Source organism: Cariama cristata, unplaced genomic scaffold, assembly GCF_000690535.1.
Source record: "Cariama cristata isolate BGI_N322 unplaced genomic scaffold, ASM69053v1 scaffold7559, whole genome shotgun sequence".
In the NCBI taxonomy this organism is placed as follows: domain Eukaryota; kingdom Metazoa; phylum Chordata; class Aves; order Cariamiformes; family Cariamidae; genus Cariama; species Cariama cristata.
Window position 1 is genome coordinate 75,546 of NW_009637366.1, and position 15,887 is coordinate 91,432.

Genomic DNA, 15,887 nt, shown 5'->3' on the forward strand with positions numbered 1-15,887 from the left:
GTCCCATAGCTGATCAAAATCAACCTCTCTCATCATCAGAGATAGAAACAGTCCAACACTGAGAGCAAAAGAATTTACTTTTTAAAGTTTTACCAACAAGTGTTTCTAGATTCCCTAAAATCCACATTCTAGAAGAATACATCAATATGAACTATACTTCCCTTCTAAGTAGACAGCAAAGAAACTCCCAGTGAAGTTCATGAAACATAGGAAATAGTTTTCTTCCTCTAAAATGCAAACTCTCTGAAGCATCATAACATACACAATTGGACCATAAACACAGAAATTACAAATCTACTAGACAACAGCAAACAAGAGGTAGACTAGACAATTCTCAAAGGTAAATGTTACAAGATGTTCATTAACTCACTGCAAAGTGCCAGGTGCTCTAAATAAAATTTCTCTCTCTGAAGAAAATACTTCAATTTTACAAATAAATATCTATCCATTCCTTAAAGTTTTTGAATAATAGGTTATCCAGGCCTGAAACTCATTAACAGCTCAAAACCACCACCTACTTTGTTTTCCCAATTCAAAACTACAAGTACATAGTATAAGATTAACAGAACAAGTAAAACCATAGCTACATTTTCTGCTATATTAAGCCCGCACACTTTTGTACACTTGCGTTAACAATGTTTTATCTAACAATCTGTACAGTAATTAATATTAATCTAATGCAAAGCGGCATCTGCTGCTACTTATCAAGTAATAAATTTGCAAGTTTTCCTTAAGTTTGATTTTAAAGTGTTTTGTACATTTGACAGTGCCAAAATCATGCTTCTTCTAGCCACTGTATAGCTGTGTATTAATATAGATAGGTCTAAAAGAAACAAATTAATCTCACAAAGTTACTGATAGATGGTACTACGAGATTACTCTTACTTTTTAATCCCCTCTTTTACTTATTTTAAACTAGCCACTCCTTACGTTAAAATAAACATATTTTAAATTGCCCTTCAGTACCCGACTGTCAATGAAGTACAGTTTAATCTCTAAAGGGGAGGATGAGATCTGACAGCTAAAGGGTGTTTTGTTACGGCCTTACTGATGTTTTACGCTGCCGATCACATCACTTAAATCAAGCCAGTGTAAGATCTGTATCTCAAGACTACTATGACACTTACAGTTCTAAATGTGTTAGGGGTACTTAGATAAAATGTGCTATCTAGACAGATAGCTGACTCAGTGGTCAGACTCAGAAAATTACAGAAAAGTATAGGTCAGGAAGGACCTCTGGTAATCAGCTGGTCTAGCCGCCTGGTGAAAGCAGAGCCTTGGCTTATGGTCCTGTCAAGCTAAGTCTTGAATTCCACAGCTATCTCAAATGAAAATAACTAAGCAGAACTGATTCCTCCCTCTCTGTCTTTTTTATTTTTTGTTAACTAAAATATTATGCTACTATATTAAGGGTTTTAAATGTGTACTTCTATCCCTGTAAGTTAAGGAATCAGCAACAGCAGATGAAGGAGGAGATTAGTCAGCAGAGAGCACATTAGTCAGGAATAAAGTTAGCTATTGATTTTAATCAGTAGCGAACAAGTATCTCTTCTTTTCAAGCTCTTCCTAAGACATTAAAAGAGGAAAGGCAGCACTACTCTGACTAGAAAGACACTCAACGGCTTTGCTCAGGATCAGCACTTCCCCCACTGCTGGATACTGCCTTAAAAATATTTGATAATAGTATTGTAAACTTAAATGAGTAACTGACCTAATGAAGCTGATTTTCTGTTGATTTGTCTCTTGTGCTTGAATTGGTTGCTATCTGATAAGGTATGAAAGGCTACTGAAACTTTCCACAGTACTGACATGCTGGTAACACCTCTTTCCTGTATGGAGTCTACAGAATCTAAAAAGATGGCACTGAAGATTCAGTAAAAGCACTCTTTTCCTTGTTCACGGATTCTCAAATCAACATTTACAGCACATTTCCTCTGTATCACTTCTGACCTTCTTCTTCCAGGAATTCTCCATAAAGTCACTGGACTTGGACAGTCCTTCCTGGATCTCACAGTTTCCTTCATGCTAATTTTTGTCATTATTCTTTAACAAATCTGCAGTTTCTATAAACCATACATCATTCTTTCTTCCAGGTCTTACTGTTCTTGCCTTTTAAAATCTGAGATACTTTACAATAGAGACCTATCATTTATATGTTAAGAATTTTGCATGAATAAAGAGCATCCCTTCCTCACATGAAAAACACTTGTTTTGCAGCAGAACAATGCCAGAAGGTACACATGCTGCAAAGGCCTGGAAGGTCGAGTAAAACAGGCAGACAGAACAATTGCAGAAATCCGATAAAAAAAGAAAAGTGATTCATCTTAAGCTTATGAATCTACCAGTAATAGTATCTATTTGAGCAGAGCCCTACTCAAAGATGGATCTTTAAAAAGAAATTGCTTCTCGCTCTATAAAGAAATCAGAAAGAGAATGGTCACTGGTAACCATGACAGGTTACTGTAAACAAAATAAATTATCCCTGGAGCATATAAATGTTACATTAAATACATATGTCAGCCTGAGCCCTTGAAGATTATTGTGTTGCCTAAAAAGGGGGTTTTACAGTTGTGCACTTTGAAGTAGAATAAAAATTAACTTTCAGCTAAGTTGAACGTGACTGTTACAAAATACAAAACCTTTCATCTGGGATCTGTAGAAGCAGGACTCCAATGTAAACTTCAGCAGCAGCAGAAAGTAAGCTTTGCAAAAGTTTTATTCCCTCACGGGAAAGGCTGCGTAATTAGTTAGGCTTTATGGAGTACTACTTGACTAGCATTAGACATTGTAAGCACGAACAAAATCTGGGCCTTTCAGCTTTAGAAAATGTTCACTCCAAAAAAGGTATTTTGGTACAAACAGGATGGTGAAACCTGTTCTCTAGTGTTCCTCAGCCATACTGCAAAGGCAATAATCTTACCTGCCCAGTGGCTAACAAGCCTAGAGGGGAAATAAACAAACAAAAAACCCACAAAGGGCAAGAAGAAACAATCACAGTAAAATGTAAAAATGGACAAAAGAAAGAAGAGACACTTAGGACAATAAAAGAAGAAATTAAAAGAGACAAAATACACACACCATGCACACAAGCTGAAGAAAAAGTAAAAAGGTTAAATAAAAATAGATTTAAGGTGAGGACAGAAGAGAGCTGAAGACTTTAAATGCTAATGAGAACAGCTGATCTGAAAAGAAAAAAATCTGGTAATGAGACATTAAAAAAACCTGATGATGTAAAAACAAGAGAGAATAATCAGGGATTAAAGTAAGAGCAGTGGTCAACCAAACAAAATCTTCAGTTAATTGTAAAGCCATGCAAAGGATTAAAAAAAAAACAAAACCCAGCAGTGATCTGTATTTCTAATTGCTCCTTGTAGCCGAAGACATTATAAAGACAAAAGTAATCAAGTTTTTGGTTCCAAGAAAGCAATGAAGGTAAAAAACAAAAGGACATAAATACGAATCAGCAAAAGGAAGAAACAAAAAAAAATAATTCTCTTGGTTCAGAGTTTCTGATTAAGAAAATATACTTGTAAAGAACCTGCTCATTTTTATGACACTTTCCCATGTAGTAACTTGAGAAGTCTGTTCCCGATGCCATTCCTGATTCCCCAGACACTCTGTAGGTGGGAAGTGTCCTAACAGAAGCAGTAACACAGCACAAAATCCAGGGACTTTAAAGGTACCAGGTGTCAAATTCTAGCACCTATCCCCCAATAGTGTGGTAGCCTGTACTGTCATCTACCATCATTTTTAACATTACCATTCCTACCTTCTTGTCTTATCAGTCATTTACCTTCAATAAAAAACGCCATAAAAAGATACACCATTTCACGTTTGAGGGTAGCAGACTTCCTCAGTACAAGATGCTGCACATCTGACAGCATGTGATTTCCATCACATCTCTCAGTTTCCATATTCTTGTGTAATAGCTTTGGACACCACATGTTCAATCAAGAACGTAACCTCCCTTTGCACAGGACAGACAAATGTCTATGCAAGCTGGCCGTGGCAGTACACCTGCCACAAGTGGTACACACTTTAAACACCCCAATATTTGAAGTCTCTTTACAAGCTGTATGCTTGGAAGTCCTCATCATGGAAGACGGCAGAAATTACCTTATTTTAGATGCTTTCCTTAACGTAAGACAAGAATTTGGAATGCAGGAAGAAGAAGAAATCTGGGTACTCTTCATTTGATGCCTCTTTTCCACAAGCAATAAAAAGAAACCGCATGAAGGTTTCAATCTCTCCTTCTTTATGCCCTTGAACAGGTTCAAAATTAAACACCGGACATTTGTATCCAATTTTTATAATAAAAAGTTTGACCTCACATCTACCTGCAGATACATATATGCATACACAGGCTGAAAGAATCACTACACATCACTCCATAAAACATCTGAAACATACTACAATACGTGTAATGCTTGTGCCCCTAGAGCTTCCCGTACTTGAGCACCCTTTGGCTTTTTATAGCTAAGCACTAGTGTTCAAAGGCTTCTTACTACAAGCACACTCTAATACCAATGACAGCCTCCTTGTCCTTCTAGCTGTATAGTGCACCTTGACTTAACACAGACTTCTCTCCAGTTCTAGTGGAAATAACATAAAATTTCTCAAGTAGTAAAGAAAGCCCTTCACTTAGCACAGTCCTTGTTTCTTTTATGTGTCTTTTCTGTGCAATTTCCACTCACTAAGCATGCATATTGGAATACCTATTAATGCAGATATGCAGTCAAATTGCATTCAGCTTGTAAGAATTCCTGAGTCTGTAACTCAGATTAGCTGGACCATCCCTTTGATCGGATAAAGCAGAAAAGCAACATAAACCCACCGGGAACTCATCCTACTGATGACCAGATTCCAGGTCCAACAGCCTTGACCCACCTCCTGCCCTTTGTAATTCCATTCATAACAGACCTTGAAGTGGAACCTGTACTCCCTCTCATGGTGGTTTCTTTCACCACAATCCACTCAGGTTTAGGAACCTCCAACGGTTTCAGATCCTCACTCAGCCGCTTGCCACCCCCAGCCGCTGTTGCCATTCAAACAGCAGTAACAGTGTTACCAGAACTAAGGTCTTTCTAAGGGGAAGGGTGGGTTGTTGTCATTAACATAACCCAAACACCATATAACCTTTTAGGTTACTTAAATTTCCTCCAGATCCACACTACACGAGCCTCTTCACTCAGCCATACGAAGGTCAGACTAAATTTTTTTTATTATCCTTACTAAATATATATCTGTTAGAACAAACAGTTTAGAGAAAAGATGATCTTTTATGTGGCCCCATTTTCTGCGTAACTTTCACTAGTAGGCTTGCCGGGCTTTTGAGTAGTTTGTTGTTGCCTCTAAAACCCAGCAACACACCTATGTGGTTTTCCTCAGAATCTCAATTTGCAGTAAAAATATTCTTATTGATAAAATCATCTAGCAGCTCTTCAATTTCATTATATTCCTTAACACACACAAACAATAGCAGTGTTTCATTTACTAAGGAGTGAATGGGTGAAAACAAACAAACAAAAAAACCCCTCATTATTCTATTTTCAAGCCTCTTGTACCGTTGTCCAACCCTTTATAAATCAAATGCTTATGATGGATATAATTAACAATTTCTGGCTTCAGATGCTGAAAAGAGACTAATAATGAAGATCAGATTACATTCACAGTAAAATACACAACATTTACCCAAATTCCATTGTTCTCCTGTAGAAAATGTGAAAGTGTAGGTATTATTAGTGCATTAATATTTGTTAAGAACCTCTAGTGAAGGGATTATCATTATCTACTTTAGTAATATTGGATTTTCATACTACATAGGAAATGAACAAAGGACAATAAAAGAATATGCATAATAGTAACTTGTAATGCTCTCTGCAATTACTGTGTACAGAATGGTAATCTCAGTTACCTGTTAACAGTACTGTTACAAGGTCATCTACTAAACCTGAAACCATTCCTTTTAGTTCCTAAAAAGACACAAAGATTTTCCTTCGAAAAAAAGTCTCCAAGACCCATAAAAATAACAGTAGAGTAATAAATCCCACGAGCTCTGTGGTACTGTGTAAATAAAACAAAACATCCTACAGAAAAGGTGCTCATCAAACGGGCTGATAAGGGCTGATATTAGTACACTCTTCCACAGCTGATTCTTGGAAAACTTGCTGTGAAGTGTCTGCATCATATTTGGAAGTAGGCACAAGGAATAGTTTTGACTATTTTTCCACTGAAGATACGAGAACAGTTACTCCAAAAATCTAAAAAAAAAAAGGAGATAAGCACCAGCAACAAAGGACCCATTTTCTAGCTATTACAACCACTACACAAAAATAGGTTTGATTTAATTTCAGATCCATGACTTACTGACAGTAGCAGCTCCTTTGAAATCAAAGATTACAGCGTACCCTTAAAAAGGAATTTTTTCTTCAACAATAGATACCTCAAATTCTATAATGGCCTTTACAAACAGTTAACTCCAAAATTTGTTATGCAGACAAAAAGAGACCATGCACTACGCTACATAACGGATAAAAGCTTAAGATGAAATGACCACTTTATAACATACTTTCAACCGCTCCGCACACAACTGCCTCAAAGATTTCAGTATATAACTGTTCCTCAGAGAAAAATTTTTTTCTTTGAGGACAAGAGAAGTAAAAGAATCCTCCTCTATGAAGAATGGTTAAGACTGAAAATTGTAGGGTAAAACCATACTCTTTCCTTTAAGAACAATAACCTAGAACATAACATGGCATCATAGCAATTATCATTTGAGCAACAGGTATGTGTGTGTGTGTATATATATATACATATATATATATATGTTCTCACCAAATGTACAAGTCTCATTTTCCTGACGACTTTCTCCCTGCAAGGCTGTCATCTTTTTATGAGCATCAACCCACCATGGTTTGTACTTTAAAACATGCTGAATAGCTTCATCTTCAAAAAAATCAGCTCTAGGGGAAAAAAAAAAAAAAGCCATATGCTATTTATTTCAGTTTATAGTGTATATGGGTATATGGGTATATTTTTATATTTTAATGCGTACATAGAATACATCTGACTTGGCTCCAGGCTATTTTCCATACAATAGAAATATGTTCTTTGACTTAAAACCACAAAATAATCATTACTAAAAGCATAAACTATATTCTCTTATCTTACAGTACCCCCTCCTTACTTCTTCCACCTTTCCCGAGCTACCCAGAAGCCCAGGAAATTGATGAGCTTGCAGCGTGACATGAAGGTGAACAAACCTGATGCATTCTGGATGAATCTAAAGGAAAACATTCCAAAAAGAAGACTTCTCGGAGAATGTCACTGGCAGCAAACCTGATTTTACTGGGAAACCCTCTCACTTTAAAATGGCATATACTTTGGGGAGGAAGGGCACGCAGCTGAAGGGCAAAGATTAAGTAGGGATAGGGATTGACTTTTAGGTAAACAAAGGCATGCTGTAGCAAGGTAGAAAAAGAAGAGTTGTACATGAATTATGGAAGCCAGATTACCTCCATCTCAGCACAAAGGCACCGTGGTAAAAATCTCAATATAGTAATTCTGGGAGGATTTATACTAAAGGATTGAAGTTCTAACCATCCTCTTATCAGTTTAGCTTTTTCTTCAAGCCAAACAATAGTATAAATACTGAGAAATGGAAAAAAATGCAGGCAATTTCTTAATACCTTCTTAATCATCATACAAAATCTGCCCAGTCTACTGAACACAGAATGTAATTTGCTTCACTCTCACACTGACAGATTTTTTGATGCCTTCCTTTGGTGTCTTTATAAAGTAACTTAAAGATACCAGCCAGTGCACATTTTCCTCAAAGGCAACAGAACACTTTTGTTTGTTACCATTTCTCCCAGAGCTATCCTTCTCATCAGGGTACATAGGAAAACATTTTTTGTTGACAACAGGTTGGTATCATCTGTTCTGAAGCACCCAAAACACAGCCGTTACACTAAATGGTTGTAGCTCATCTGTCAGGCTAGAACACGGTCTAAGACGGAAACTTAGAATTACCGTAATCTGCATCACATTACAGGTTAGGAATTACTGCAGTTCTAGTGAAATGTACTTCCAAGTGATGTTTCAAGAAAGCTTTTCTATGTGCTGCAGAAAGACATGCAGTTGCCTCTGAAAGACATGACTGGGGAAAAATTCCAAGTTTGCAAAGACACTGTCTGAAACAACTCAAAATGGGTTAAGCCTACCTCTCCCTAACAAACCACACCACAAGTACTAATTCTTCTTACTGGGGACTACACTCTTCTCCCACTAAATCAATCTTACAGGAATCACTGTATTAATAGATCTCATGGCTTCAATTCTATTTACTTATCTGGAAGTTTCTGAACCTAACTTAACCTGAAATACTCCAACTTGAAAGGCATGAAGAACCATTTTCACCTTCAGTATATGAAGCACAAAGAAACACAAAGTCTTGATTTGGAACTTTTCTTATTCTGCAGTAAAAAAGGTTTCAAGTGATGAAGGCAAAAAACAAAGTGGCCTAGACAAGGTCTTCATAACTTCAGAACTCAAATTTACTTCCTCATAGACCAGGATGGTTCAGTAATCCTTGTTTCACAAGGGGAAAACAAATTTCTGACATCTACAACCCAAAATGCTGGCAGGATTTGGCTACTCAGCTGCTGAAGAGGTGAACTATGAAACAAAGTTCTGCAACAGTTCACAGCAGCCCCTGCTTGAATACAGATTTAAGCAGTAATTAAACAGTAGAGTAACCCCAAAACAGATAAGCAATGTCTTGTGTCAGTGTCACACTTAAGAATACCTTTCTAAGGCCTGCTGTGAAAGAGACAAATCAAAAGTTAAGGTAGTATTTCCAAAAGTGATCTCAAAACCAATCATTTATGAAAAGAAAAAGTGAATATATAACTTTTACTTGACCAGGTGAAGTAAATCAATACTCACAGGTAATGATCAGGCTCAAATTTGGCAACCTCAGCTGCCAGGCGTTTCCTCCTACGTTCATCTACAGGAGTTTGGTCTGGATCCTTAACGTCAATAACATCACTGAGTTCATCCTGCAAATGGAACCAAAATTATAGGACCAAGCTACAAATATCATATGCAAGATTTATTTAGTAAGAGTTTAGGAAGGATACTTATCAGCATTACATTGAAATCCCTAGCTGCTCTTCAACCTCCCTAAAATCTTCCAAATTCAGGCTCCATTGTGCAAATAAAACATCAAAATTCCAAGGAAATTCAATTATTTGAAGCTCCTTAGAATTCATGTTACTATGAAGCTTATTCAGGCCATTTTATCATAAGGCAGGAAAGTTATTTTGCATTACAGTAAAATTTGCGATGTTTGACAAAAGAATACAACCACAACAAAGACAAGACAAAAATCATAGATACTGTTCTTGCAACTTTTGAGATTATTCTCACACTCTAAAGTGGCCATACATTAATTAATGGGCAATTGCAGTGCCCTTTTAAGTATCATTAAGTAGTGGTACACTAATACTGATGGGAAATGAACTTCATTAATTTCATGGTAATAAACTAGTGTATATATCCTAACAGAATGTAAATACTTTCTCCACAAATAGCAATCCTTCTGCTCCAAACCCTGAAAATACTACAATTCATACAATAATGAGAGTTACATAATTAAGTTGCTTTAAAAAGCTACAACTTACGTGGCTTAGAGTAAGAACACTACAAAAAATTATCATCTACTGTTTTAATAAAAGCCCTGTATACTATGAATATTATTATACTACCTAACATGCTACAGGTTGTAGATCAGCTTCAATCTGTTCATGAATTAAAGAAACTGCTGAATGCACAAGAGCAAAGCAACTACATTTTAAAGCTCCTATCCTACCAAATAATCCACAAAAGCAAATTGCACTGCATCACCGTAACCCTAGTAAATCCCACAGATACCCGGTGGGCAGACACCTTGAAGAGTGCACACTTCAAAAGCTACTGTCTTGTGAGAAAATCACGTCTAAAATAAAAAGTACAAAGAAAATATTACCATGAATTTGACAATGAAAAAATTTTAATGTAACAACCATAACATGACCTATAAATTAAAATTCATGGCATCTGAAATGTACTGTATATCGACATTAAGTATGTTTGAAGTCAGAATAGAAGACAACACCAAATATAAAGTAAAAGTGTTAACAGCAGACTGTTAACAGCCTGCAGACTCTTTGCAGTTTGCCAGAACTATTCACCTGGCACGTGGCCTACTTCATATATGCCTTTTTCTCCGTGCCCTCACAGGCTAGCTGAATCTCCGGAGGCCATTTTTACCAAGGACCTCATTCAGCCCTTTCCTCTAAGACTGAAATTATTGCAGAAACAGATCGGTCCATCGACTCTACTACACTATCAACTCAGTCTCAACCACCCCCTACTTCTGCAGAAACAAGGATTTGTCTGTACTACCACATGCAAAAGCAGAATATTCTTAGTCACCGAATGGGATAAAGGAGAGCATGGAATGAGCCAAGAAGCCTACCCTACCCAGAACTTTTATGATAGGAAAAGACAAAAATGCATCTACCTGCAGCCGCTGGAACACCCCCGACCGCAAATTCCCAAATCCATAGCGGTACTGTAGTGGTAAAGTGCTTTCTGCACTCTCTTTGTAAGGGGTCTGCTCTATTTCCCAGTCAAATTCTTCTTCCTCCTCAGATAACTCAGCAGAGGCAGCTGTATATATTGCATGGTCAGAGAAAGAAAATTATTACACAGAAAATATATATGATTTAACAGAAAAGCAAACACCAATAAAACAATAATCCTTTCTCATTTTAATACATCTTTTAAGAAATCTTATACAACACTGGGTCATACAGGTCAAAAACTAAGACCAAGAATACTAAAGTTTTTAAGTATACTCCATCAAAGACTGGAATAATTGTTCCACTGATTTCAAAAAGATCAGAATTTGATGCTAAGAGAACCCTGACAGGAGCAAAGTGGTGTTATCAATAATTTAAGATAGGTATTAAAAAAATAAACACAGACAGTCAAACATTCTTGGCTGTTAAATACTGATGTTAAGCAAGCCATCCACTAGAACCTGTGACTTTAATTAGCTTCTACCATTTGAGCTAAAAGTCCAGTTGTGGTAGTTTGTAGGAAGCACAAGACTCAAATGTGTGTGTATGGTACAGCCACTAGAGGGGTACAAAGACCTACAGAGGATTAGCATATGTTAAGCACATTTTGGAAAAACGTAAACATAACTAAGTCTATAAAGATGGCACGTATATTACCTACAACACATTTATTCCTGTACTTACCCATACTTTCAAATTCATTCACACCCTTCTCATACCTTGGACTAAACAATAACAGAAATACCGTATTTTTCTACATGTATCATTATGTAGATCTATAACTATTTCATTATGTACATGTATCACTAGTATAAACAAGATTTTTTTGTCATACCTATCTCCTCTACTAAAGGTTTTGCTGATCTTGATTTCTTTGGTGCTAAAAGAGATGTCAGCATGTCCAGTCCCTCAAAATATTTGCCAGGAACCTCCTTAGGTAACCGAATTGTAAAAGTTCCTTAAAGGAAAGTCAGAATATAGTTATTACATTAAAATATCCAAGACAAACAAAAATGTGCATTTCTCCTCTAATGAAAAAGGTTCACAGAAACTAGGACACATGCAGGTAGCATTTTATTATGCATCAATCTCTGTGCGTGCTTTTTATCTTACTTCACAAGTTTCACAAAAATCAAAGATTTTAATGATAAAGCACGAAAGAGAATATTTAACCTGTTGTGGTCTCTTGACTCACATTGTATAAACACAAACCAACAGAATACAAGCTTTATTTTACTTCTAATCCTTCCACCAATCAATCAGTCAACAGAAGATCATAGGAAACTACATTCAGCAATCTGATTACTGTCTTAAGTCAAGCACATAACAAAGGCTTTGCAAGAAGCAAAATTTAGGTTTTATTACTGGGTTTTTTTTAACGAATACATTAATTCCAGAAGGTACATTTTTTTTTCCAGAAATACCATCCACCTTGAAGTGTGGAGAAACGTCAACGTCTTCTCCCTTAAGACGTAGCCAAGAGACTGCTTCAGGATTATCTCATTTCTACTCGGCACTACCTGACTTCGCAGGTTTACTAGACTAATGATCTTTCTTACAGTAACATGTCTAGTCCCTACAGGCCTTGAAGAAGATTGTACATAATTTTTCCATTACTGGGATAGTTCTGAACATGTCCTTTGTGCTTAAGGATAGCCTAAGTACATACAATAAATCCTAAGCAAGATTTTTTTATACTACATAACACAGGAGAAACTTTACATTCGTTTACAGTATCATATACTTCACTAAAGTTCCATGCAATTCTAGTGCAGCAAACTATAAATTACTGGAGAGTCAGTAGCATTTTTAATGACACATCTACTAATAACATTAACTAATACCTTTCTCCGTATCATAAGATGCTTTTTCTCTGCCATCTTCTACAATTCTTCCAGGAAGTGTCAATCTGTGGGCAAAAAACCGAGATGCCTCATCAAATGCCTGACTAATTCTGCAACTTAATGTCTCAGCCTATAAAAATGTAAGGCACGTTCCAAAAGCAGCACAAAGGACTCAACTACATGACTCCTTTTGATAGTAATGGAAGTCATGCAGTTAAATCCCCATGTACTTAAAAATCTTTTCCCCTAACTATTGGCACAAGAGATCAGCATCCTAGAGAGACAAAATTTGTGACTCCTGGTTTCCCAGCTTGGACAAGGTCACAGCCATCACAGAGATGATGCCCTTGGCTCTATGTGTAACCCTTCGAAGAGTTTTAAAATTGCAGAATCTAAGCTAACCCACAACGAGAGGATATGAAAACTCATCCAGAGTTCTTGCGTTGCTTACTCAGAATAACTAAGTCACTGCATTCTACCAGTCCACTAAAATTCCTTGTGGTCTACTAATGTATATAGGGGAAGTATGTCCAAAAATACAGGAAACAGAAAATAAGAAAGGTTAATAGCTCGTCAACTCTTACATGCCAAAGGTTCTCTTAACACTTTCATATTAAGATTGCCTCTTGTTCCTTTTCTACAATGTACTGGGGAACTTGCTATCTAGAAAAAACATACAGCCTGGAACCTCACTTCCTACTGCCTCCACTCACACAACTTTTATCCGCTTATGTTATTAGAAGCTCATCACAATCCATTCTTCACCAAATATACTGTATCTGGCTCTCAACAGGGAAAAGACATATTCATTCTACAAGACTTGCATACATCCAGAGAATTGTCTTGCCATTTTACAATTAAAAATCTATTGCAAAGTAAATTTTACAAGTATTTCTTTAAACTCCCTTTAAAATGATTTAATGCCTCAAAACAGAGGTCAGATCTATAAAAAAAAAAAACCCACAATTCTTTGCACAAAATGGGCTGTCTGCGGTTGACAGTGTAAAAGCTGCAGATGAGGAATGTTCTGAGGGGACCAAAATGAAGTTCATTCGTTACTGACTTATTTATTTTACAAAGGGTTTTTTTTTTTTCAAATCCTCCCAGTACTTGCCTGAGAAAGTATGGCTTAGCATAAAATTTAAAATCTTCCCCTTCAAAATACACATCAAACTCTGAAGCTCTGGCATAAGGTACTTTGATTATTATTGTAAGAAAATCCGGATCCTGGGTCAGTTCAAAAGCTGGAGTTATCATGATGAATCCAGCAGGAAAAGCAACCACTGGCTGCGTGGCCCTATCAAAACAAGAAAACAAGAAAAGATTATTGTAGTTTCCAATTTACGACAGCAAATAGCATCTCTTCAAAATTCTGCAAGAAGAACATTTCAGATTCTCACAAAAGCATCTTCCACATGCTCAAGAAGAAAATATTTATGACAACAGCAACAAAAGAAAACAAAGTGTTGTCCAGAATTTGAAGGCACCACCTCTCTGTACCTTAATGAAACAATTGAACATAAATGAATGCAAAGATTTGGAGCACAGGAAAGCACCTATTATATTCCACATAAAAAACACACTAAATTCAGTCCTAGAACTTGGCAGTTTTTTGTAACTGTTGTTTATAATCTCACACATAGCAGATGTTACATCTTTACAGTTCATTAGTGAACTGATCACAAACCACTATTAGAAAACACTGAAAAACAATAATACTCTGGAAAAATTCGAGCTGTATTTTACAATTCATACACATGCTAGCCCAAATACAAGCAATAGATTCAGTACACACCAAACAGATTATCTGAGCATACACACTAAGCATATTGCTCCTCTAGTCAAATTTAATGCATAAGCCACTGGGATAACTGTTGGACTCGATGATCTTAAAGGTCTTTTCCAACCCAACCTAAACAATTCTATGATTCTATCACAGTACATGCACAGTAAGTCAAAGATGCTCCTTTGCAGTGCGCTCATGACACAAGAGCTGTCTGAACAGTTCAAACATGAGCAGTTGACACACTCAGGATGCCCAATGCAAACATGCTTACTATTTTGATCAGTTTGCAAGGTTTTCACAAATCTTGCAGAAGCATCCTAAAAAATTCACATTCCTTCCAAAGATTCAAAGAAAACATTAATTCAGTTACAACCACTGTATTATTTAATTACCTAGAGTATATCTGGGATCTCCTTCACCAAGAGTTTTTAAGGACAGTTTAGATGAACATCCATCAAAACACATATGTATGTATGTACATGGGTATGTGTATATATTAAGCATGAGAAAAGGAATTTACATAGTACTGTTCACCTGACATACAACTTGCGTGACCCTTCAATAGCTCTAAATACCAGATAATTCCCCAGGTTTAATTTAGAATACAGTTTTAATGGGGGGGTGGGATGGTTTTCAAAGGATCACGCACTTTTGAAAATTAACTTTTTAAGATAAAAATATTTTTTACCAAAAAATGCAAAACAGAATTATTACCTGGGAAAGAGCTACTTTTCACTGACTTTCACAGTTATCTTTACTAAACATATCCCCATTCTCACCATTTCATGAGCAAACATGGAGCATTAACCATTGATAGGGTTAAATTAATGGATTACACTTTTTTTTTCATATAACTAATCTACCTCATTTGACAGACGTGAAAAAAAAGGAAACTCCCCATTTCACTGTATCACCTGATGCCAGGGCAACATTCCCACTCTTTTCAGGCTGAGAAGCTGCCATGTGTTTATTGAGTTGTAACTAGATGGAAATACCTGGCTTGAAGAACATCTGCAAACCAACGTACATTTCTGCGGACTTTCTTCTTCTCTATTTAAACAACAGGGGATAAGAGGTAATAAAAATCCACTGGCTCATTTAGACCCTTCAAGGATAATATATAAGCCTGCATTTTTATTTTTCCAAATCAGAGGTTCATAACATTTAACAGCAGCCCCAAGGCCAGGCCCAGCTGTTCCTGCTCTGAGCTTCTCAACGCTGCTGCGTTTTTGGCACCCCTGACACAAATTAACGACCCCAAACTAACCCGGAGGTTCCCACGCAAACCCCAGGTATTTCACAGACCACAGCCTAGGAACCGCTGAGCTCCATCCCACAACACCACAATACTGAATCCCCGGCAGCACTTGCCACAACTTAAAATCAGGTATCCCAAAATAATGAAGCTTCCCGGCCCTTTCTGTAAAAAGATCGCTACGCACTACAGGAAAAAAAAAAGAAAAAAAAACACCAAACAAACAAAACCCAACAAACCACAACCCAGCAAGCAGAACTAAAATGTTTGCGTTGCAGCAAGGCGCTGGCGGGAAAAGGGACCAACGCTTTGCTCTGCTCTCCCTCAGAGGCACTGCAGTAAGACATGATCTCCCTCCGCGGCACGTTAAAATGGGT

The 15,887-nt window shown here is 36.8% G+C and overlaps 1 protein-coding gene across 1 annotated transcript in view; it reads right to left on the reverse strand.

Moving 5' to 3' along the window:
* SHQ1 (SHQ1, H/ACA ribonucleoprotein assembly factor) overlaps positions 1-13,746 on the reverse strand; it is a 51,665-nt gene extending 37,919 nt beyond the window's left edge. Inside the window, exons 1-6 of the mRNA XM_009708300.1 lie at positions 13,584-13,746; positions 12,470-12,534; positions 11,461-11,583; positions 10,565-10,713; positions 8,947-9,059; positions 6,835-6,962 (exon numbers count right to left, since the gene is read on the reverse strand). Of these exons, the coding sequence (XP_009706602.1) occupies positions 6,835-6,962; positions 8,947-9,059; positions 10,565-10,713; positions 11,461-11,583; positions 12,470-12,534; positions 13,584-13,726 (721 nt within the window). The 5' untranslated portion in view covers positions 13,727-13,746. The remainder of the gene's footprint in view (positions 1-6,834; positions 6,963-8,946; positions 9,060-10,564; positions 10,714-11,460; positions 11,584-12,469; positions 12,535-13,583) is intronic.
* Between the last annotated feature and the right edge of the window lie 2,141 nt (positions 13,747-15,887).